Source organism: Mustela nivalis (genome assembly GCF_964662115.1).
Source record: "Mustela nivalis genome assembly, chromosome: 12".
Lineage (NCBI taxonomy): Eukaryota > Metazoa > Chordata > Mammalia > Carnivora > Mustelidae > Mustela > Mustela nivalis.
This window is the reverse complement of record NC_139031.1, coordinates 55,710,581-55,735,765: the sequence shown is the minus strand read 5'-3', so window position 1 is coordinate 55,735,765 and position 25,185 is coordinate 55,710,581. Positions and strand designations below refer to the sequence as shown.

General features: G+C 36.9%; 1 protein-coding gene across 2 annotated transcripts in view; it reads left to right on the top strand.

Moving 5' to 3' along the window:
* Positions 1-25,185, top strand: part of BZW2 (basic leucine zipper and W2 domains 2) — a 60,799-nt gene that overhangs the window by 12,476 nt on the left and 23,138 nt on the right. For both annotated transcript variants that reach the window (XM_082693016.1, XM_082693015.1), the window contains exons 2-4: positions 9,769-9,833; positions 19,341-19,517; positions 23,788-23,891. In XM_082693016.1, coding sequence (XP_082549142.1) covers positions 9,776-9,833; positions 19,341-19,517; positions 23,788-23,891 — 339 coding nt within the window. In that variant the 5' untranslated portion in view covers positions 9,769-9,775. The remainder of the gene's footprint in view (positions 1-9,768; positions 9,834-19,340; positions 19,518-23,787; positions 23,892-25,185) is intronic.

The following is a 25,185-nucleotide window of genomic DNA, read 5'->3' as shown; positions in this document are numbered from 1 at the left end:
GAGGATTAAGCAGTATGTTAAAATGTATACAGTGGCCATTACTTAAAGTTAGAATTATAGATATTTTTTCTCCATCTTTTTTCCCTCTTTACCCTAAATGGGCAGTAATGGATTTATGATGAGCCAATTTTATTATCAATTTTTAAGGAATTATTTTCTCTGTAAAAAAGTATTTTAATACCTTATTCAAAGAATCATTAGTTATACATTATAATATATAAAATATATGACCATATATTAATGAAATAAACAGTGGGTAACATAAAACCATATCTTGGTACATATAGCCTTTCTAAATCATCACTTTGTGAGATTTTATATTTACTCTGTTGATAATACAGTTGATCAATAAATGTATTTTGGGTGTTATTGTGTGTGTGTGTGTGTGTGTGTGTGTGTGTGTAAGTTCATTTAATTATTTATTTTTAAATAATCTCTACACCTAATGTGGGGCTCAAATTCACAACCCTGAGATCAAGAATCACATGTCCAACCAAGCCAGCCAGGCAGGCACCTCATCAGTAAATATTTTAAATTGCTTTCTGAAAAGTATATTCAGGGGTGTCTGAGTGGCTCAGTTGGTTGAGTCTCTGTCTGGCTCTTGGTTTCAGCTCAGGTCATGATCTCAGTGTCATGAGATCCAGTCTCAAGCCCCACATGCTCAGCATGGAGTCTGCTTAGGATTCTCTTTTTCCCTCTCTCTTAAATAAATTAAATATTTTTATAGAACAAGAAAAGTATATCCATTGCCACTGACCATTACATTAAAAAGGAATTCATAAAAATGCTACTAAAAGGAAATTTGATTAATGACAGCATATTTATCTTAATGTATAGTTACCCTGTATTGAAGGAAGAAATTAATTTGGTAGGTAATTCTGGAATGGTCTTTTAAAATCAGTTATTATGTAACATTTTATACTTGCATGCTTTTTGCTTTGATAAATATTTTTTTAATTATACAGGAAAAAAACAATAGGCTGTTTTATTTAAAATTTTTAGAAGCCTTGTCTGCTCAGGAACCATAACTTTGCCTTTAGGTATTTGTTCTGACATAGTAAAAGTTAGAGCTTCTTATCTTTAAAAACCTCACATATTGTTTTGCATGCGTACATACACATTTTTCCCCCACTGTTTACTTTCTTTCTATTATGGTAATCTTTAATAATAATAACAATAACAATAAGTTTCATTTAATATACTTCTCATTCTCTCCTCCAATAAGCCTGTAACATAGAAGACTATCTCCATTGCAGAGATAATACACATAGTGCAGGGCATGGTTAAGCAGGTGGTACCTGGCTCTCGCCAAAGATTTTGTGTAGTCTGTGTTTGCACTGGCGTAAAGAATCCCCATTCTGATGTTACGGTCAGGGTGTTTGGGGGAACTATTTTCTCGCACATGGGACAGTCAAGTACAAGGAGATATATTAACCAGAGGAACATCATAGACTTCTTCAAATCAAGATTTGACTTTTGCATTATTTGCTTTTTTACTTGGAGCATGCAATCCATACAGCAGGATTATTTCCTGCTTCACACCCGACCAAATTCTGTAGGATCTGGAAGGTTATAGTAACCCTCTTTGTGGCAAGCTTTATTTCTAAGCAGTCCCAGAAAATATAGAATCCCCTGTGTTGTTTAATTGCTGGGCTTTTTTGGCTCCCTGCATTGTTCTCCTGGCCCAGCCTGAGTCGCTCAAGTCTGCAGGACTTCCAGTGTTGGCCTTTGCCCATTGGTTCTACACGTATGTATCCACTTTATTTCTGAACCATCGCAGACTGGGTCGCATAGCCTTTGCCCCTTATTACATCAGAGCACATTTCCTTAGAAGAAGATAGTTCTCGTAAAGAGCCACAGTACAGTACTAAAATTGAATGGATTTAACATAGAAACCATACTGATCTCCATAGTCTGTACTCAGATTTCATCAGTTGCCCCAGTGATGTCCTGAGTATATTAACAAATTTTTACAGGGCAGTACAGCATCCAGTCAAGGATTGCATGCTGCTTTTAATAACGTCTTCTTGAGTCTCCTTTTATTGGCTACCGTTCTTTGATTTTTATTTTTCAGACACTGACATTTTTGAAGAATGCAGGCCAGTTGTTTGGAAGGATGTGTGTCCCTATATCTGCATTTGTTTCCTCAACATTAGATTGAGATCATGCATTTTTGTTTGGAATGCCACATAAATAATATCCTGTTCTAACTAGAAGCACCCAGAGTCTGTTGTCTCTGGGTTTAAGGCATGACCTTGTTTCTCCACTGTGGAGTTACCATTTTTCTTTTAGTAATTTTCACAAAGCTGCATGAGACTATCTGAATATCCTGTTGATTATCAAGCACGCCTGCCCACATGCGCACGTGTCGCAGCACTTTTGGTATACGTTGGTGATTCTTGCAAGAATCAATTTTTGGTACAATGATTGCAAAATGGTGATTTTTCTACTCCATGTTTCCCTCTCTATCAGTTGGCATTCTACTGAAAAGAAAACTTTCATTTCTTCCCAATTCCTTTCCCCTTGTGCACTGATCTGTTTGCTTTGCCTGAAATAAATGAGTATGGACTTCTGGATTCTTTCTTTATTCAATGAGTCATTATCCTTGCTATTTTCCATTATTTTGATGGCCAGATTGTCTCTGGTGATGCCAGTGGATTGTCCTCAGGATGGTTTCTATGTAGTTTGATTTTTTTTGTTAAAAGCAATTTACTTTTTTGATACAGGACATCTCAGGATCATATGGTATCCTCCATGCTCCAACCTTGAAATCAGCCACTTGTCCAAGAGACCTTTGGTTCTTTTAGTAGGGTGTGATATTTAGATCCTTTATCCTATTTCTCGTTATGCACAGATAATATTATTTGTGACCCTTTGGAGATTGGTTTAAACTTCAAAAGAAGGTAAATCATTTCCATTTAAACACATAAAATTTTTCTAATTAAAAAGTTATATATCCTTATATTATAGAAGATACAGACCAGTAACGTAAGAGGAAAATGCCCTTTGAACTTAGTGCTCATGTTGACCACTGTTGAGTGCTTGTGGGCTTTATGTAGCTTAGATCATATCATGTATATAGAATTTGTTGGATAGGTTGTTTTGTTTTGTTGTTGTTTTGTGGGTTGTTTTGTTTGCTGGGTTTTGTTTGTTTGTTTGTTTGCTTTGCTGTTCCTACTTAACATACCATTGTTTTCTCCAAGTCTGAAAAATTAAACAGTTGCAGCTTTCAGTCGTGTATTTTATCTTTTTCATTGTTGTCTTTCTGTTCTCACTACTGTGATATCCAGAAGTAAGGAAAATTTATTTGCTCATCATGCTCTTTTTCTGCCTCCCTCTTCACTCCCATATTGTTGCCTACCCTCCATCTTCCCCCTGATTACCAGAGGGTGTAAAATTATCAGTGTGGAAAGACAGCAATTAGTATTAAAGACTGCGGGAAGCATTTATTTTGTATACTAATTGCACTTTTGATTTTAGCTATGACAGGCTACTCAGTGATAAATGTGTTTTCTCTAAAATTAACATCAATGTTTGGCAAACAGAAATAAGTCACTTGAGGAAATACCTGCCTCGTTGTTGATCTGGAATGTTCTAGATGTATGTGCACAATTTTTAACTCTTGCGAGCAAAGAACATCTCTGGTTTTGCTCACAATTTTTTCCTTTTAGGTGTAGGATTTTCTAGTGTTGGCACAATTAAAACTTTGGGCCAGAGAACCCTTTGTTGCAGGGGCTCTCCTGTGCGGTGTCCATTACTTAGTGGGGTCCGTGGCATCTCCCAACTAGATGTCAGTAGCGTCCCCACTTCCCCAGTGTGATAAAATAAAGATCTACAGACATTGCTACATATCCCCTGGGGAGATGCAATGACCCCAGAATGAAAGGCTGCCCCAAAATACAAATTAATAAACATTTAAACCACAGCTGCCTAATATTTGGGCAAATCCTTGTTTTATACCACCATCTCCTCTAAATTCTCAAAATTCATGGTTTGAAATATTGTAGATATGCACTCATCACAATGCTGTTGTCTGGTAGACGAAAGTTCCAAGTGGCTTAACTTACCCGGAACAGAGGCTTGGGAGCATTTTGCTATTAAAATACTTTGAAGCATTATATTTGAGGGACTGGTTTACTAAAAGCCAAAGTGTGCTACAGTGTCTGTTGTATATGTGTGCTTGTGTCTTTTCAAGTATGGAGAGACTTCAAAATCACATCAGCAGGATTAGACCATCTGTAAAGTTGAATGAATATGCCTGGTCAGTTATTAAAGGAAGGGAAGGATCCGGGGAGAGATTGCTTCTGGGGACAATGGAAGCTCAGAGAAGGGAATGTATGTGCCCAGGGTGCTTTGTAGAAGTGACTATAAGCAGAGAGCATGAACTGGTAGGATGAAAGCATTTTATTAGGATTTTATTTCTAATTCTAGAAGGTTTTCTAAATTAATTTCACTAGGAGGAAATAAATGACATTACACATTATCTTCATTTATTTCTATGAAGAGGTAGGTGATACTTAAAATGTAATTTTTAGAATATTTCTATTTTTGCTACAAGGAAAACAGGATATCAGCATTTGGAAACAAGGTAGGTATACTTATAAGTTTAAGGTATGAAATTGGGAAATGTGCTAAAGGAAATTTTATCGTGATGTCTTTGTATCTTAAAAGATTTAGATGAACAATTAGCTCTTAGTACTCTTTTTCACAACATAATTCCTTTGGGCATTGGTCCTTCTTTCCTTGTCAGGTGGTTGCTTAGCACGATTTAAGTTTCCACCATTAATGTCCCTCTGGAAATACATAGCTGTAAATTTTTGAGGAGTGAACTACTATTAAGTTTTGTTTTGTTTTGTTTTGTTTTTAAAGATTGGTGTTCTTTAAGAAAGATTATTTTTGTGCTTTCATACCATTAAAGATAAGAGAGAGTAAAGGGGATATGAATATAACAGTAATATTTTTGTCCTAAAGAAGGGAATGTCTGATTTTATTTAGAAACATTTTTCATTTATAGGTAGGCTATTTTAAATTCCATCTTTCTCAATTATTATAAAAACTAAAACCTACATAGAGTTTGCTTGGAGATGCAATGAAACATTTTATAGAGGCTGGGTGATTTTGGTTATAGAGAGGCTATTTGGTATAAAATCATGACAAGGACATTAAACAAGCTAATGTTATTCTGGGCAAAGTAAGTGTTACTGTAAACATTTATCTGGTCTATTGCTTTAGAATGTTAATAATTTACACATTCAGAGTGCACCTTAATTATTTTTTCTTCTTTTGAGATCATTATTATCAACCCAAATGACTCCTGGACATGACAACTTTCTGTAAAGGATTTTATGATGTACATCCTTGGAGTTTTCACTTTAATGGAAAGAAGAGTTCATAACTGTGGGCGATTTTTAGTTTGTTCTTTTTATTGTACATTATTTTGCTTCTTTGGAACATAGAATAAAAGTTCTTGAAAGTTACTCCTAAACACAAAGTACTTCCTGAGAATGTTGCAATGAAGTGACTCAGTAATATTACGGGTATTGTGTGCTAGTGTTACTGTTTCTCTATGAAACACTTTATACTTTGGAGATGATATTGTTGCCCTATAACTTTTATTATCTTAGAATTGAAAATCTTTTTTTCTTCTCACTGTCTCCAGGATTATTTACTACACACAGAGTTTTGCTTTGAAGTTTTGTTTTGTTTTTGTTTGTTTTTTTTCTTTCTCACCATAGCCTCCTGGTTTTGAAATTTGGGCAAAATGCTCCTCAGAGCTACTTTATTTGAAAAAAAAAAAAAAGTTAATTAAAAACTTTCTATTCTTTGGATGTATTTTCACCTCTTTTATCAAAATGAAGTGTGTTGGGTCATAATGAATTCTTTAGAACTGGCTTGTCTAACATAACCATTAGCGATATTGGCTATTTTCACTTTAATTAATGAAAATTAAATAAATTTAATTTATTTAATTAGTTACACTCAGTTACACTGCCACATTTCAAGGACTCAAGGGCTACATGTGTCTAGTAGCTTCCATATTAGACAGAACATTTCCACCATCACAGACACTTCTGTTGGATACATGGCTTTAGAATGGAGGATGATAAACCATAGCCTGAGATCCCAGTGTGATCCACCACTTGTTCTGTAAATAAAGTTTTATTGGAATAACTTCTTTACATATGATCTATGGCTGCTTTCAGGCTCTAATAGCAGAACTGACTAGTTGGAACATACCATATGTCTCATTTTCTTTTATCCCTTTATAGGAGAAGATTGTGACCCCCATTAGCATATTCATATGCATATATGAGGTTGTTTGAATAACCTAGTTATATGCATATATTAGCAGTATAACATATGAAATAAGGCAGATTATCATAGTTCAGCAATTATCCAGACCAGAACAGTCATCCCTTCATAGGAACAACAAGAAAATCAGTCTTTCTCTGGTAGATCAGGTTCTTTCCAAAATGAAGGGAATTAAAGAAGAAAATGGGCAGGACAGCATACAACCTGTCAATCCACTCAAGGTGTGCTGGGCAACTGGCAGAATTAGTACACAGTTGCCAAGAGGCCAATCCATCTGAACTGCTGGCCCATAATCACACTTGGGCCCAGAGTCAGTTGGGAGTAAGGGGTAGAATCTAAAAAGGACCCAGGACAGAATAGTAACAGAGGGAGGTGGGTGAAGTTTTATTTCTTCCGTGTTTAACGGAAAAATGTTTTAGTTGGGTCTTTCAGTTCAGGAGTTTATTCAAAAGATGTTTATTTCATTAATAATGTACTTAGTTTTGAAATTTTGATTGATTGAATCTTTTTAATATTTTATTGTCCTTTCTCTTGTGGAATATCCAAGAAAGGGAGTCTCTTAGATAATGTGAAATGTTTAAATCCAGTCGTGTTTTTCCATTGTTGGGGGGCGGGGAATGAGCTTATTTTTATTTTATCTGTATGTTTGGCTTAAGGATTTTTGTATGCATTATAGACTGTACCCCAGATAAGTTTTGTCTCTGAGGATTCTGTTAAACTCTGATTTAAAATATGTATGTATACATACCTATGTGTATGTATTTTTAGTTGGTTGTTTTCATGCAACCCAATGAAAATAAGCATTTGACATTGGCCTAATGCAGCCATCTTTGTTATTCCTCGTTACTTTCCCAGATTGAAACTAGCACAGTTTCTTACTCAAAGTGCCCTTGCTTCCCTCTCCCACCCGGGCTTCAGTGAGTGCCTTATAAAGCCTGACCCTCGCTGGAGCAGATTATAATGTAGCACGGATGGCTAAATTTAGATACAAGCCAAGCCTCTGCTCTAAATAGCAACAGCTAAGCGGTAGAGACTTTTGGTGAACAGAATATCTTCATTTAGTCTTTCAATACCAGTCGGTGAGTTGCTGTTTGTGTTTGTGTTAATTTTTTGCTGCTGTGTACGTCAGAATCTTTGTATGATTTTTGTTGACATGTTACTCTGCTGTTTTCCACCTCCCGTATATGGAGGGCGTGCAAAATAAGGTCACAAGATGAGACCACGAAGAAACAAAACTTTTGTGCTTAGAACTGAAGAAACTATAAACGGAACTATAGATTTTTAAAATAGAGTAATTCTCTCGTCCTCGGCAGTAGGCTGTGTTTTGTGGTAATTACTCATTAGCAGAAAAACAGCAACAAAATGCTAAGGTAGAGTTAGAGAATTCCATGAGTTTCTATTCTGGACTGTAAAATAAAACTATTAGAGAAGGCTCCCATTTTTAAAATATTCTTTATTGATTCCAAAATAGAGACATCTTTAGCAAAGAGTAACTGCAGCATCGTCACCTGCTAGAAAAGTTTCAGGCTACTTGGAGTCTGTTTTTATTTTTATACCTCAATATGAGACCTAAACTCTTTAGCAGGTATTTTTTTCTTTGCTGGCACAGGAAAATATTTTATGTAATATTTGTAGTGTTTGGGGAGGTGTAGAAACAACACACATGAATATTCATTTTAAGTACCCCAGTGAAATGTTTGCTAGTCCAGAGTGATCTGTCGAAAATGCCAACAAGGAAATTTCTGAATGAAAGAGTTTAGTAGAGAATGTAAATAATGCATTAGAAACTCTATTTCTAACTCCCATCAAATAAAATGAGATTTCATTAAGTTTATTGCATTTGTAACTATTTCAGTGTGTAGCTGCTGCCCCCACCCCCCACAGAGTGATCCCTTTCTCTACCCTTTGTTCTAGATCTGTACTGCTATTGTATGGTAAATGTTTGCCTGTTTTATCTCCTCTAGGCCCTGTGCTCCCTGAGGGCATGGAATCTGGCTTAGTCACCTTTATAGCTTAAAGCCTGATATATTAAGTCCACTTTATAGTATTAATAAAAATTCTCTCTACTTAAAGCATAACAGAAAATCCTTCTTGTGTTTGTTACTTTTCTTTTGAATCCATTCCACTTTTTAAATTATGATTAAAGTTTTAAGTGGTAAACAGATTACTTTTCCTGTGAAAATAGATTTTCTTCTTTTGTGGTATGGAAAGTTTGGGTATATAAATAGAATCATTTTTACATGTTCTTAAGGATCCTTTAAAACTTTGAGACATAATTAAATCATTCACTTGAATAGAGCACATTTTCTTGATTGTTTAGTGGTGACAATTAATTTTAAAAATCTAGATATTCTCAAATCACAATTTAAAAAGAACTTTGAAAGGTAATTAAATAATTTGCTTGACATTTTCTTAATTGTGTTGTCTTCATAATTTTGGCAATCTGGACATATTTTCATATTATAATATTAATGCCACAAAATTATTCTTAATATGTAAGAGGTATTACAGAGCAAGTTCTTTTTACTTTTTTTTTTTTTAAGATAATGTAATCTTAAATTTTCTTTGCAGAGAAAAGCAAGGATTATTTATATTCCCTTTTTAACCAGAAAATTACACTTCACACTTGTTTTTTAAAGATTTATTTATTTATTTGATAGAGAGAGAAATCGCAAGTAGGGAGAGAGGTAGGCAGAAAGAGACGGGGGGGGGGGGGGGGGGTTGTAGGCAGGCTGCCTGCTGAGCAGAGAGCCTGAGGCCAGGGCTCCGTCCTAGGACCGTGAGACCATGACCTGAGCTGAAGGCAGATGTTCAACCCACTGAGCCACCCAGGCGCCCCATGACTAAATCCTTTTATACACACGTGCATACAGGCATAATTATGGATATTTGTGTGGGTAAAATGGCAAAGTGAATTTCTAGTAAAAGAATTGTGGACCACAGGTTATGTATATGTAAATATTTATATTCACCAACTGCTTCCCCAAAGTACTGCATAGAATTTATTCCCTCTGTCAAAGTTTATGCCTGTGGTCGTTTTCCCTGTGTCTCTTGCCAATACTAGATAGTATTAGATTTCAGAAGTTTTGCTAGTTCAACAGTTAAATTAAACCTGCTTTTAAAAGTATATTCAGGGGCACCTGGGTGGCTCAGTGGGTTAAGCCGCTGCCTTCGGCTCAGGTCATGATCTCAGGGTCCTGGGATCGAGTCCCTCATCGGGCTCTCTGCTCAGTGGGGAGCCTGCTTCCTCCTCTCTCTCTCTCTCTGCCTGCCTCTCTGCCTACTTGTGATCTCTCTCTGTCAAATAAATAAATAAAATCTTAAAAAAAAATAAAATAAAATAGAAAAATAAAAGTATATTCAGTACAAGTGAGGTAGAACATATGCTTATTAGCCATATATTTTTATGTGAACTGCTTATTTGAAATATATAATATTTATTTTCTTTGTTTTCAGAAATTTTATGAATAAGCATCAGAAGCCAGTGCTAACAGGCCAGCGGTTCAAAACTCGGAAAAGGGGTAAGGTTGTGCTGCGTGTCTGCGTGTATGTGGGGGTTGGGAAAGTGGGTAAAGTTCTAACCAAGTTGGGAGATTGCAGAGGGATTAGAATTGTCCCTCTTTCCACTGAACCTCCCTTGTTCTCTTCTTTTGAGCTCTAGATGTAGGATCTGAAGTTTTGCATTTAAGCCTTTGAATGGCAGGTTATTTACATGTTTGATTTTGGACAGATCATTTAATTTGAACTTTGTGTCTTTATCTACTAAAGGAGAATGATTCTATCTGGTCAGGTTTCCTCACTCTCCTGTGAAGACAATAAACTCTACTGTTCTTGACATCAGCATTTGTATTTGAGTTTTGCTTCCTTTGTTGTTTTTAAGGAAATGTTGAGTACAAAGATGGTAAAATTTAGGAGAAAAGTAAATCAGGGAAGGAGATATTGATGAGTTTTTACACTTGAAAATTTAAGAAGTCAACTTAAATTAAATTTGCTGCCTAAATATCTTTAAAGCTCAGGATATTTTCAGATGTCTTTTATTGTGGAAAGGTAGTAACAGACCCTGTTTGATGACTGGTAACATTTTTGTTTGTGTGAGTGACTTTTTTTTTTTTAACAGTATTATTTCTTTTTTTTTTTTTTTAAAGATTTTATTTATTTGACAGAGAGATTACAAGTAGGCAGAGAGAGAGAGAGGAGAAAGCAGGCTCCCCGCTGATCAGCGAACCCGATGTTGGGCTCCATCCCAGGACCCTGGGGTCATGAACTGAGCCGAAGGCAGAGGCTTTAACCCACTGAGCCCCCCAGGCGCCCCCAAGTGACTTCTTTTTATGCTGTGTTCACCTTACCATCCTTCCTGTGTAAAGAATAGTTGTAAATTTTTCATCAGTTTTGTGTAATTATATAGAAGTCCTTTTGGACTTAAAAAATAATTGAGCTATAACTTGATAAGGATACTTTTTTTAAAAGGAAATATGATAAGAAATTATTATGTTGACTAACACTGAGGACAATAACTGAAACATATTTAAGGAAGTATCATGTAGAAAGATGAAATGACAGTTGGATATCTCTTGTGCAGGCCTCACTGCTGTGGTGAAGCTTGATGGCAGGTAATGATCACCAAGTGCCAAATTGTTAAATTGATAGCTCATAGCCCATAGTATATGGCTTTGGCATTTCCAATGTTGGGTTAGCCCCTGCAGCTTCTGCCCTCTTGCATAAGTACTTAACTGCATAAGTAGCAAGTCCAGCCTTGCAGAAGGAGAGGAAGTCCAAATGCAATCAGTTGTTTGGAGTAGAAGAGTTCATGAGAGTCACTAGATAGCAGTGGAGGTTGAAATTTTTTTTTTTTTTTTTTTTTGGCCAGATTTTTTTTTTTTATTTAATTTCTTTTCAGTGTAACAGAATTCATTGTTAATGCACCACACCCAGTGCTCCATGCAATACATGCCCTCCGTAATACCCACCACCAGGGTCCCCCAACCTCCCACCCCCCTCCCCTTCAAAACTCTCACATTGTTTTTCAGAGTCCATAGTCTCTCATGGTTCATCTCCCCCTCCAGTTTCTCTCAACTCCCTTCTCTCCATCTCCCCATGTCCTCCATGTTATTTCTTATGCTCCACAAATAAGTGAAACCATATGATAATTGACTCTCTCTGCTTGACTTATTTCACTCAGCGTAATCTCTTCCAGTCCCGTCCATGTTGCTACAAAAGTTGGGTATTTATCCTTTCTGATGGAGGCATAATACTCCATAGTGTATATGGACCACATCTTCCTTATCCATTTGTCCATTGAAGGGCATCTTGGCTCTTTCCACAGTTTGGCTACCGTGGCCATTGCTGCTAGAACATTGGGGTACAGATGGCCCTTCTTTTCACTACGTCTGTATCTTTGGGGTAAATACCCAGTAGTGCAATTGCAGGTTCATAGGGAATCTCTATTTTTAATTTCTTAAGGAATTTCCACACTATTTGGAGGCTGAATTTAACTATAAATGCTGCTTGCTGGGAATTCATGTTCCTACTAAAAATGAAAACAAAAAACTGTAAAGTAAGCAAAAGGTGGTTATTTTGTACAATATTTTTGTCTTGTGCTTTCCCCTTCTCTATTTTTTTTTTTTTTTCATCCCTGGCCCATCCCTATAAACTAAGGCATGTGGCTTGAGCCGTTTATCTCCCTCTGCTTGCTTGGTCCTCATCTTGGCCCTTATCTTAGGCTTAGAAATTGTGTCCCCATTGCATTTCCCCATTGAAATCCAGACATTATCAATACGAGATCTTACAGTCAATTCATTACTTTCATTATCTCATGGTTTAAAAGCAATGGGGAAGAAATGATGTCGAGATGATTTTAAAAGGACTTTGTCTGTAAGGAACAGTATAGTTCAGAACACTAATTATAGTTAAGGTATTGTGGAGCCTGGTAATGTGATAATATCTAACATATGCCCAACTGTGAGGTGCAGAAAGGTTCACTTTCCCCTGCCCACTGGGGGAATGTGTTAATCTCAGAGCTGGATCTCCAGCTTGAGCAGCTTTATTCCTGTGACGCTGATTCACCGTAACTGAGCTTAAAAGCCAAGAGAGGACCCAAGGATTGCACAACAGCCGGCTTGACGCAACAAGTAAACTGGCCCTTACAGAGTCAGTCTTCAGTTTTGAACTGGAAAGGTTTTCTCTAATTCTGAGCTCGTTTGTCTCTGATTCATTCAGTGGGCAAGATTGTGCCTGTGTCTTCCTGCTGCTGTAATACTCAGGGAGAGCTACCCAGAAATACGTATTATTTGTCAGTTGATCGGGATTTATATAACTCGGGGCTGCTGGGGATTTCAGCTGCACTTCAACTATTTTGTGCCAAAATGCTGGCAGGGGCAAAAAAAAAAAAATGGAGTCAACCTCATTTTCTACACTTTATGCTAGTGAATTGCCTCCTGATGATTTATCGTCTTTGTTTTTCTTTTGCGATTATGATAGGGCTGACTTCAGATAAATGGTTGGCAGTTTTATAGAGCTGAGGCAAAAAATCTAGTGAGGCTATTTCAAGGTCATTTTAATAGGCTGTCTTCTGGGGATCTGTCTTCAGTTTGAAACTGTTTGCTAGCAAAGCTAATACTCTTCCATGTCAAGTTAGTAAAAAAGAATGTATTTTCTATTGCTTAACATCAAAATTAAACATGATAGGACCCATCATTTAGAAATCTATCCAGACTCTTTTCCTTTATAAAATATACACATCTTGTTTGTGGTATTTTCTTCAAAGAATTATATTTTCTAGCGTGGCTTGTGGGAATTTGAAACAGTGGAAATTTCTCCCCTTAGATATTGTTATGCTTAGCTAAATGAAATATTTAATAACTGATCTCGCCTCCCTATAAATCTTGTAGAGAAATTGGATTAAAATTAGTGAAAGTAGGAGAGAAAAAAATGACCAACTACAGGCATCCAGGGTGCTCACAAACCCTGGGTTCCCCCTGAGAATTTTCATCTGTCCTTGCAGTTTTAATCACTCTGAGATAGTAAGTGTTAGCCACTAATCTAATGAACCTTCAAATGTTGAAATATGTGTGATATATATATACGTGTGTGTGTGTATAATATATATATATATAAATATATATATATGTGAATATATTTGTATGTGTATGGTTAGAAAGCCCATGATTGTTCTTATTCATTTACTATACTTAAGTAACATTCAAAAAAGGATGTAGGTTTTGTTATTTTTCACTTAATCAACAGTAGGAAAAAGGTTACATTAACTTGTTACTGTGGTTCCCAGAGGAAGCAATGTGTTCAGATAACTTACAGGCATATATGAGCATCAGAAATAAGCCTGTTTCTCTCTGTCAGTATAATGGGCCAGCCTGACTAACCCTCTAGTGTCACACTTGTGAGTCACCAACACAGTATACATTCGAGACCCTAATTATACACTTCCCACTTCAAGGGAGGTTATACCTGCCAAATGGAAACACAAGGAAGGAATAGCGTATTTTCTTTAGGATTTTATTGGTATTTTTGCTAGACTGTCCTCAAGTGGAATACAAAGGATATGTAATTTCGTTTCAGATAAAAAAGAACTTTGGGGTAAAATATTGTCTGTGTTTCCCCAAACTTTTGTCAGTGTTCTTGCCATTTTCTTGTTTGGGAATTTTGTATTCCTCTGGATGGGTATTTCATCTTAACAGATGGGAGCTTCTTTTCAGCCTGCAAAAGCATGATTAATCCCCGCATGCCATCACGACTTCTTAAGATGCCAGAGCTACAGGCGATCATCCTGACCTAATGCATTATCGCTCACTGCCAGAGTATCTTCGGCCATGACATGCTGTCTTCCTCGCCTTACTTTCCTCTTCCTTGGCACATCTCTTGGGAAAATAGAACTGAAATGAAGGGCTTCATACAAACACGAGTTTTTAAGTTGTCTCTCTGATTCAAACCAAAGTCCTCTGCGTGAATTCTTAGCATGGTCTAGATGTTTTACTTGTTTACTAACTTTCATTTTCCAATGCCTCAAATTTATAATTTTTGAATCACCGAAGTCTGTCCCAACCACCCGAATCAACATTCAAGTAGGTCTTAGTGCCATCGCCGGAATGGCCCCAGTTGGTTTTGAAAGCTGGTTACGAGACAATAAACAACTTGTGGTGTTTTCATTTCTCATGTTCTCATATAACAGGAAAGAAAACTTTTTTGCCAAGGGGTTAGGAGAATTACCTTTTGGCTGGACCCCGAGTGGGGGGGTGAAATGTCCTTCGTTTGCCAGTGAGTTCTTCCCGCGCAGTCGCAGCTGCCCCCTCCTCCAGCTTCTTGTCATCTGTTCCTTTGGAGTTCCCCATTCTCTTCCTCCCCCTCCACAAAACAAGACCTTAATTATATTTTTTCTGCGGTCAACATTGGCATGTTCTTTGCTGCATAATGTTTTGCTTATGGCATCAAAAGAACTTTTCTCTCTTGTTCGTGAAAAATAGTGTTCAAGTTACGTCTGTCTTGATGGCATCTTATGCTGTGTGACTCTGACTGGTACTGGGAATGCCATTCTTATCTGCTTCTGATGCCGTGGGGTTAACTCCTTATAACTCAGCCCTCTTACTGGACCAGTATAAGTAGTCAGTCTGTATAAACCAGACAGGTACTATCTGGTTTTCAAGTCGCTTTTAAATGTATGCAGGTCACATGGTTTAAATAGTCAAACATTCTGCAAAACATGTTCTAGCAAGGGCAGATAGACTCCCCAGAAGAATGCCTTCTGCTCTTTATAGGCTCCTTTTAATTGTACCTTCGCCTAACCACAGAACATTCTTACATGGTTGTTTCCTGACTTTTCTGGGGGAGGCATCGTATCTGCACTTGATTCTAAGGAAGATGAGGATTTCGCTCTCTTCACTGACTATTCACCTGCAGACGTCCTCTCGATTCTTCTAGCTAGATGACCGCATAGGGCTTCTCTTGCTGTGACTTTGCACACGCCCTTTACAGTTCAGCTGTTGCTGGATTACTTTTCTTCTCCTGAACATCATTTGATCTTTGGAGTTAATGTTTCATAATTTAAATTTCATAATTTACCCCTTTTTTTGCTGTTGTTGTCTGTGCCTTAACACGACTTAGTACCAACTTTTCCCTTCATTATGTAACTCTTTTAATACAAAAACTTGAGGATTTCTTATTATCTATCAGATGATGCTATCATAGTGACAAGCCCTCTAGGCCAGCGGTACAGCTGACAATGTGAGATGTTTACAGTATCTTTTCTCCACTGTCCCGGAGAGTCCTGTTTTCCATCTCCTATTTTTTTTCTCTTTTTCCTGGGATCTCATGACTTGATAAATCATGAGATCATGAGTTATTCTCTCATCTTGGTGGAGCATCGGCTTCAGTAGCTTTTTAGAAAAGAGTGTGTGAGAAACATTTTTGAGGCCTCATATGTCTCAAAATACGTTTATTCAGCTTTTACACTTAGTTGACAGTTTGAACCCCAGACTTAGAGTTTGGAAACCATTTTCCATCAGAATTTTGAAGAAATTTCTTCTGGTTTCTGGTATTCCTGTTGAGCAATTTAATGTCATTCTGGGGTACCTGGGTGGCTTGGTCAGTTAAGCAGCTGCCTTGGGCTCAGGTCATGGTCCCAGGGTCCTGAGATCGAATCCTGCATCAGGCTCCTTGCTCAACGGGGAGCCTGCTTCCCCCCTCTCCCTCTGACTGCCACCCTCCTCCCCCCACCACTGGTAAGCTCTCTCTTTCTCTGTGTCAAAAAATAAGTAAATAAACATCTTTAATGTCATTCTGTTTTTTGATAGTTTATATGTGATTTGGGTTTTTGCCCCTGAAACTGCAGATAGCTACTTTGTTCCCAGCATTGGGATTACACGAGAACATCAGCATCTTATCATCTTACTGTGGGTCCACTTTGAATCCTTATTTGCAGATGGCTCTTTACTGAGAAACTCCTGTCCTTCAACTCTGTAAAATTTTTCTTGAAATTTTTAAATCCTTTTCTTCCTAAAAAAAAAAAAAATATCAGGGCACCTGGCTGGCTCAGTCTGTGGAATATGTGACTCTTGATCTCAGGTTATGAGTTTGAGCCCTGCTTTGGGTATAGAGATTTTTTTTTTTAATAAAATCTTAAAAAAATTCTCATTAAAATTAGTGTTTGGACATTTGACTGGTGTGCCCTTTTTCTTTTTTTTTTTTTTTGCTCCTATTTTTTATGTCTCTTTTTCTTGAATTTTTTTTCTAGTTTCTGAGAGATAGTCTCAGCTTTCTTTTTCAACTCTTCTATTGAGTTTTTGACTTTTTCTATCATAGTTTTCATTTCCAAGAACTCTTTTAGTTTCTTCTTTTTTTAACATTTTATTCTTCCTTTCTTCCTCCTCCTCCTTTTTTACAGTTGCAGTGTCTGCTTATCTCTCTAAAGGTATTTATGATGGGATTTTTGTGAAGTTTCTCATTCATCCTCCCCCAACCCCCACCCCTTTCCACATCCAAACTTATTCTCAGAAAGAAGAGAGGAAGGTGAACTCCTTTTGAATTGAACTCTACATTTACCTTTAATTTAGTCATATTCTTTTTCTGCCTCTTCTGACCTCTGGTTTGTCATCTTCACTTCTTTTCAACAGTGTATGATCCTTGCTTTGTTTAAGATCTGGTTCCAGGGGCCCCCAGCTGGTTCAGTTGATAAAACATGGGACTCTTGATCTCGGGGTCATGAGCTCAGGCCCCACACTGGGCATAGAGATTACTTTAAAAAAAAAGAAAGAAAGAAAGAAAATTTAAAAAAATAATATCTGACTCCAAACTGACCTTCCATAAGAAGTCTCTCTTGAGTCTGCTAAAGGTAGGAAACTCCATATATGCATATCCTTACATCCTCTGAAGCCCTTTCAGGGGTTCTACAAATTCAAAACTATTTTCATTATAACTAAGATTTGTTTTGCCTCTTTTACATGTTCACTCATGGTTTATGGTCGTTTCCCAGAGGCTACATGATGTGTGATATCACAACAGATTGCAAACAGTGAATATGGGAATCCATCTGTCTGCTATTAAGCCAGGCATTAAAGAGATTAAACAAAGCCTGTCTTCACACTAATTTTTTTTTAATTTGATAAATATTTTTAAATTTTGTTTTAATTTCTATAAAGTAAGTATCCATAGTTACAACCTTCTTACACAAGAAAGCTCTGGAATCCTCAGTACTTTTTTAAGGGTGGCAAGGGGTCATGAGACCAAAAAGATTGGGAACATCTGCTCTGAAGCCATAAGTATACATATATAGTTCATGATATATATTAAATATTTTAAGTGCCCTGGAATAACTTATCTTGGAAAATAAAATAAGTGTTGATATACATATGGAGAAAAGGAAATCTTCATGAAGTATTCATGGGAATGTAGAATGGCATAGCCATACCTGGGTGACTGAATTGATTAAGTGGCTGACTCTTGATTTCAGCTCAGGTCCTCATCTCAGGGTCCTGGGATCCAGCCCCAGTTGGACTCTATTCTCAGCAGGGATTCAGCTAGAGGATTTTCCCTTTCTCTCTTTTCCCATGGCGCCCACGCTCTCTCTCAAATAAATAAATAAATCTTTTTTAAAATTTTAAAATAAACTTCCATATGATTCAGTGATCTACTACTGGGTATTTATCTTAAGAAAATTAAAACAGGGGCATCTGAGTGGCTCAGTAGGTTAAAGTCTCTGTCGTCGCTCAGGTCATGATCCCAGGGTCCTGGGATCCAGCCCCATATCGGTTCTCTGCTCAGCGGGGAGCCTGCTTCCCTTCCTCTCTCTCTGCCTACTTGTAATCTCTGTCTGTCAAATAAATAAATAAAATCTTAAAAAAAAAAAAAAAAAGAAAATGAAAACAGTAATTTGAAAAGATAGAGGCACCCCCATGTTCATTGCAGCATTATTTACAATAGCCAAGGTATGGAAGCAACCTAAGTATCCATTGATGGATGAATGGATAAAGAAAATGTGGTATATACATATATACCATAGATTATTATTGAGCCATAAAGAGAAGGAAATCTTATTGTTTGGGACAAATGGGTAGACCTTGAGGGCGTTATGATAAATGAAATAAGTCAGACAGAAAAACACAAACATCGTATGATCTTAATTATGTGTGGAATCTCCAAGACAAAACAAAAACCCCAAACTTACACACAGAGAACAGACTAGTGGTTGCCAGAGACAGGGAGTGAAGGGGCTGGCAAAATGGGTGAAGGTAGTCAGAAGGAACAAACTAACAGTAATGAAATAAGTAAGTTCCAGGGATGTGATGTACCGCTTGGTGACTACAGTTAATGATACTGTATAGTATGATAGAAAGTTGCTGGTAGGCTAGATCTTAAAAGTTCTCATCACAAGAAAAAAGAATTCTAACTGTGTATGGTGGTGGATGTTATCTAGACTTACCGTGATAATCATTTTGCAAAATACAAAAACATTGAAACGTACTGTGCATCTGAAAATATTGTGTCAGTTATATAATTGAAATATTGATAACTGAAACTAGTATATGTCAGTAATAAGAATAAGAATAATAAATAATAAAGAAATGTCCCTCTTCATTTCCTTGCTCCTAATCTTTATTTTGTTAATTGTATATTCTCCTTTATTCTTAGGCAATTCTCCCTGAGTCATTTTTTTTATCCTAAATAAAACAAAATTTTAAGTTTTGATTGTTATACTTAATTTTTTCTCAAATGATTAGGGTTAATAGATTACATTGGCCTATCCTACAAATGACAGAAATGATCAGTTATCAATTTTTATTATGTATTAGTTCAACTTTTAACATAGTTTTGTGACCCCTTTAAATAGAAAATAAATCATGTGATTGAGTAAATGTTTCAACAAGGGGTTTCAGAACATGTAAATCTAATAAAAAATTAGTTGTCTTCCAACTTTTAAACAACCACACTCTCAAATAAAGAATAATGAACAAAGGAAATATACGGTTGCATCGGGGAATACATTCTGTAAATAAAAGGAATATTTTGTAACTTATTTATTTTAGATGAAAAAGAGAAATTCGAACCCACAGTCTTCAGGGATACACTTGTCCAAGGGCTTAATGAAGCTGGTGACGACCTTGAAGCTGTAGCCAAGTTTCTGGATTCCACAGGCTCGAGATTAGATTATCGTCGCTATGCAGACACACTCTTCGATATCCTGGTGGCTGGCAGCATGCTTGGTAAGCCGCGCGTTATCGATTCTTCCTCTAGTACTTTCCATTCCAGTGGAGTATTTCCTTGTAAGATAGAATCTTTACAAATTCACGTTAATGAGACTTGATAAAAAAAAACACAGATGCAAGACTACAATTTTTACCTACTTTGGAATGTTAATGGCAGGGCTGTAGAAATAGTTAGTGGTTAAGAAAGGCTTAGAAATAACAGTTTTTATGGATGTCATAGCATGGCCACTTTGCTTTACAGCCAAAGGCCAGCTGCTTATGAGTCCTTAATTCTCACGTGCTTCTGGAGCAGATATAGGAAGAGGAAGTAGTTTCTGTAGTAGAGTATAATTCTGTGCTTGTCTGCTGGTTCCTTCCAGGGTATTTAATTCACCCCCAACGGCCACAGCACCTTTCTTTCGAAGCCCAGCCTTTTTTCATGTGGTGAAATGTAACTATTAACAAATTTAAAAGTAATTCTCTGTTTTTCATTAAATGCTTTTTAATCCGTAAATAAGAAAATGTCAGAAATACAGTTCAAATCTGGTTTTTAAAAAATGAGTAGTTGTGGGGCGCCTGGGTGGCTCTGGGTTAAGCCTCTGCCTTCGGCTCAGGTCATGATCCCAGGGTCCTGGGATCCAGCCCCACATCAGGCTCTCTGCTCTGCAGGGAGCCTGCTTCCCTTCCTCTCTCTCTCTGCCTACTTGTGATCTCTGTCTGTCAAATAAATAAATAAAATCTTTTTTAAAAAATAAATAAAAATAAAAAACGAGTAGTTGTGAGCATATAGGTAAAAGGAGTAGTGGTAGAAGTTCTAAAATTTTTTAAAGGTATGTTGAAAAAGCAAAATAAAAATTATGGAGCAGAGGCATCAAGGAAGAATGCTTTAGAATACTCTTTCAGTGACATGGTATGCTGATCTAAATGGTGATTAGATGCCATAATGACCCATTGTTCCTCTCCTAGTTATTCTTAGAGCTTAGTTTTTATAATTAGTTCCTGTGGTAACCATAAATCAAGAGAAGTGGTCAGATCCCTTAGGCCAGTGATTTTCAGCTGCCTTGGGGGCATTTGCAAGTGTGTAGAAATGGTTGGGTTGCTACAAGACTTGGTAGTGGAGGGAGGTGTGCCACCTATTTTGCTCTGCAAGGGCTATTCAATATAATGAAAAATGGCCCTGTCCAGTGTAGTATCAGTGCCTTTCTTTGAGAAATATTGCTTAATGGTTGCCTGGGTGGCTCAGTTGTTAAGTGTCTGCCTTCAGCTCAGCTCATGATCCCAGCGTCCTGGAATCGCTGCCCCGTATCGGGCTCCCTGCTCAGTGGGAGCCTGCTTCTCCATCTCCAGCTTCCCGGTGTTTGTGTTCCCTCTCTTGCTCTCTCTCTCTCTGTCATAAATAAATAAAATCTTAAAAAAAAGAAAGAAAGAATGACAAAAGAAACCCTTTTTAAGCCATCCTATTTAAGGACAACGTACGTACTTTCATGTATTTTTAGTTAGAGCCACACTTAAAAATTCTTCCCTCTGAGAAATCTCTCCATTGGGGTACATGGCTCCACTTACTAGCTGGCCCCCTTTTGATCTGTACTGCTGCTTTTCACCACATACCTGGTCGGTTTCATTGCTGTTATCGTTCTTAAAGATCTTATATGATCACGGCTGATAATTCAAGTCCAAGTATAAGAGCTATGTGTATTGTGTTCAAATCTCACTTCCCAAGAGATAACTTGTGAGTATTTTGATTAATTCCCTTCTAGAAATCTCTTTACCTACATACTTATTTGTAAGAATAGGGTGATATTATACAAATATGATACTCTGCTTGGCTCTCATGCCTATGGGTGTTATCTTGGAGGATTCCAAAAAGAACCAGAATCATACCGATTTTGAAGCATATTTAATTTGTTCCTAGTTTTCTTTATAATGAATAGTTAGTATCTATATACACATAACTTTGTACTTTTATCTGATTATATCTTTATATATTTAGTAAGGGATTAATGAATTGAAGGATAGAGCTAGAGCTATCTTTATCTTTGTCTACCTATCAGAGAAAGAAGACCAGCCCTCAAAAGGAATATTCTAATTAATGTTTTATCAAAAATTGTGTTTCTACAAGTTTACCTATACCTTTAGCAATAATATTAGGTACTATCAAACTTCTCAGTTTTTTTTTAATTTTGCCCATTAGGTAAGTGATGTTTTCATTCACAAACTTTAAATCAATAGTGAAGTTGAACATTTTCTGATGTGATGATTGGCTTTTCCTATTTCATTAATGATGATATATTTTTATTGAGGTACTGGTAAGTTCTACACAAGAATAGTCTCCAGCGAGTTTCAGTTCTTGCCAACGTCACTCATGACTTTAGTAGTCATTCCTGTAGACCTTTTTCAGTTCTTAATGCCCTCTTGGCAGCTCCTGCTGACCCTCTGTCATTCTTAAAATGGTTTACTTTCTTCCCTCGCATGAGACCATTTCAACTTCGATTTCTCTGGATGCCTTTCACATGACTCTTGGGTTTCCATACTTACTGCCCCCACGTATGGATTAAATTATCTGTACACTTTGCATTGGTAATCTCAAATCTTCATTAACCATCTATATTATGATGATCAGCAAATTTATATCTGCAATCCAGATTTTGCCCTTTGACTCAACATCTGTATATCCAAAAAGGTAAGGCAGCACGTATGGTAAGACTTAGAAGCACAGCTGGCCCAACCCCCAGATATCTACTGAGGCCAGACCTATGATGTAATGAAGAAAGCCAGCCAGGCATGTTCTTTTTACATAAACACTTTTGTTTACTTAGTGAGTATGGGAATTGTCTTCATAGCCACAAATAAAATTTACCTTCTTCCATTGTTCTTAAAACAGTAGTCATCCTGGTTTTTTAGTTGTGTTTTTTGAAGAGTAGTTAAAAGAACTATTTTCTTTTGCTTATATTTTGAGGAAAAGAGCAGGCTTACCAAAATTTTAGAAAGGGCAATTAATACTTGAGTCCGGTATCAGGGGAAAAGAAATTAACAAGCTGCGGCAATATTATTAATGTGTAACAAATGTTTTGTAAAAGAATGCAGTTTTTAAAACTTAAGCTCCTAAGAGATAACACTAGAGTTTCAAAATCAGACGTTTCAGTTATATAACTTCTGTGAGATAGGAGTCATTAGCCCAAAGTTTTTAGAAGATTATCATCTTAATAAAATTTTGTTCCAGGTGGTTGTATTCATTACAGAGGGCTAATTAAAATCTTATGCCTAAATTAATTGCATGAAAATAGATTCCTGAAAGAGCTGACTTTTCTAAAAAGTAATTTGCTTATAAAATGATATGCTGGAGTCTGAAAAAGGTTGACTAGGTCTAGCACTTTCATCCAAAGATCTGAAATCACAAGTTAAATCAAGATAGTTACATAAATGCTTAAAAGAAGTGGCTGGCACACATATATATTCGTCAAGTATTTGTTGAGTGTTTGAAAGGCATTAGTTGGCTTATCCAAACTCCCTACCCTAATTACAATGAAGGAGAATCAGAAAACAAAAACACCTAGTGTTGATTCTTTTCTTCTAATCAACCAGGGTTTGTAATGGCCATCATTGAAACTTACAGGAGAAGCCTTTGAATGTGCAAATTTGAATCATAGGAAAAAGAGACCTTCTTTTTTTCTAGTCCATTTATTCCATGATGTTGTATAGGCCAAGGGGAAAAAAGATGAGAGAAAATAAAATGCACTCTTTGCTAACCAACACAGCTGCCAGGTCATCAAATACAAATAGCAAGGAGTCAAGTGTTCAACCCTGCGTGGATAGTAGCATTAGTGGAAAAGGGAAAACGTCTCAAACCTACTCAAGTAGAAACTAACAAGATCCGCTCTAAGAGCCAAGTCTGGCCAACCTCAATGGTTGTGGTGAGCTGGAGTCCCACAAAATATTATTAAGCCTGAAAAAGTGAACCATGTCCCAGTGTGGGACACATCAGGAACTACATGGAGAATAATGGAGTCCAGACTTAAAGTGATAGGATCTTAAAGTGATAGAACATTACTCTCACACGCTATGGTGGTACTATAAAATGGATCAACTGATTTGCTTTCTATTAGAAATAGACACAAATATGTAACAACATATGCATCTCTACATGTATCCTATCTTGTGAATTTTTATGTGATTCTAGATTTTTACATCTAGTTTTACTGTTCTCCTAGATGTTCTCCTAGAATTGATCTGTTCTGCAAATCCTCCTTTCATTTCAGTATTGACTTAATCATTACCTTTCTCTTTTCAGCCCCTGGAGGAACACGCATAGATGATGGTGACAAGACCAAGATGACCAACCACTGTGTGTTTTCAGCAAATGAAGATCATGAAACCATCCGAAATTATGCTCAGGTAGAGCCCCTCATTTAGAGATTGTTGTGTAAGAAGAGAAACATTTGAGCAGAATTTGGGTAACTTTGGGTTCAGAAATTCAACAGGCTACTTCTTTAATAGTAATGTTAGATAGCTCTTAAACCTATGAAAAGATACTCAACTGCATTCATAATAAGGCAGTGGACATTAAAACTTTGCCAAAGTAGGCTTTTTTTACTTCTTATACAGAACACAGAGGATCAGTTGCTCGCATAAATTCTCCTGGGAGTATAAATTGGTACAATGTTTAGGGAGAGCAATTTGGTGCTGTTTTTTAAAACTAAAACTACACACTTCCTTTGACCCCCAGCCATTCCACGTCTAGGACCTTATCCTACAGATACGCTGAAGGTCAGGAAGTGGTGGAACTGTAGAATGGAACAGCCTGGTAAACATGACCTTGTAAGGCTGAACATACATGCATCGTGACTAGTCAGTTTAAGATTGGTGTCTTCGTATTCTGTCACTGGCTCTTACAGTCAGTTGTTATTCTCAGCTAGACTATGATTGCAAGTCCCAGGACTTGAGTGACTGTGTAAAGTGGAAATCAAGTTTGCTGGATTTTCATACCATTTATTCTTTTTCCTTACTGCATTCTAGTTGCCGGCCTGAGTCATTACTCTTTCCTCATGGGGCGACAGTGTCATTTTTACTCTTGGACTCCATCTTGATCAAATTAAGGGATAAGCATGCTAAAAGTTTTAGATGAGAGCTTATTATATGGCTATAAGTGAAAGGAATTGGATTCAAAAATCATTTCCAGTTATAATAAAAAATAATCAACATTTATAAAATCTCTTATTTAAATAAGAACATTGTATTATTCTATTCAGGCTACCATAACAAAATACTGTAGACTGGATGACTCTAATGGTAGAATTTTATTATTCCCAGTTAGGAAGGGTAGGAAGGCAGATCATGGTGTCAGCCAGTTTGGATCCCGGTAGAGTTTCTTCTGGCTCTTAGAAGGCAATCAGTCCTATCAGATTAGGGTCCCCCTAACGGCCTCATTTAACCACCTCTTAAAGTCCCTACTTGCAAATATAGTCACATTGGAGGTTAGGGCTTCAACATAGGAACTTAGTAGGAACACAAACATTTAGACCATAGCAAACATCATTACACTTTAAAAAAAAAAAAACAAAAAAAAAACAGCCCAGAATTCTACCGGCACAGTGGCAAACCTTGCTTGAATGATCTGACTAGATTTTGAGGGCTAGTAATCTTTTATTACCATTAAGTTATACCAATTTTTGCTTGTCTGCCAAAAAAC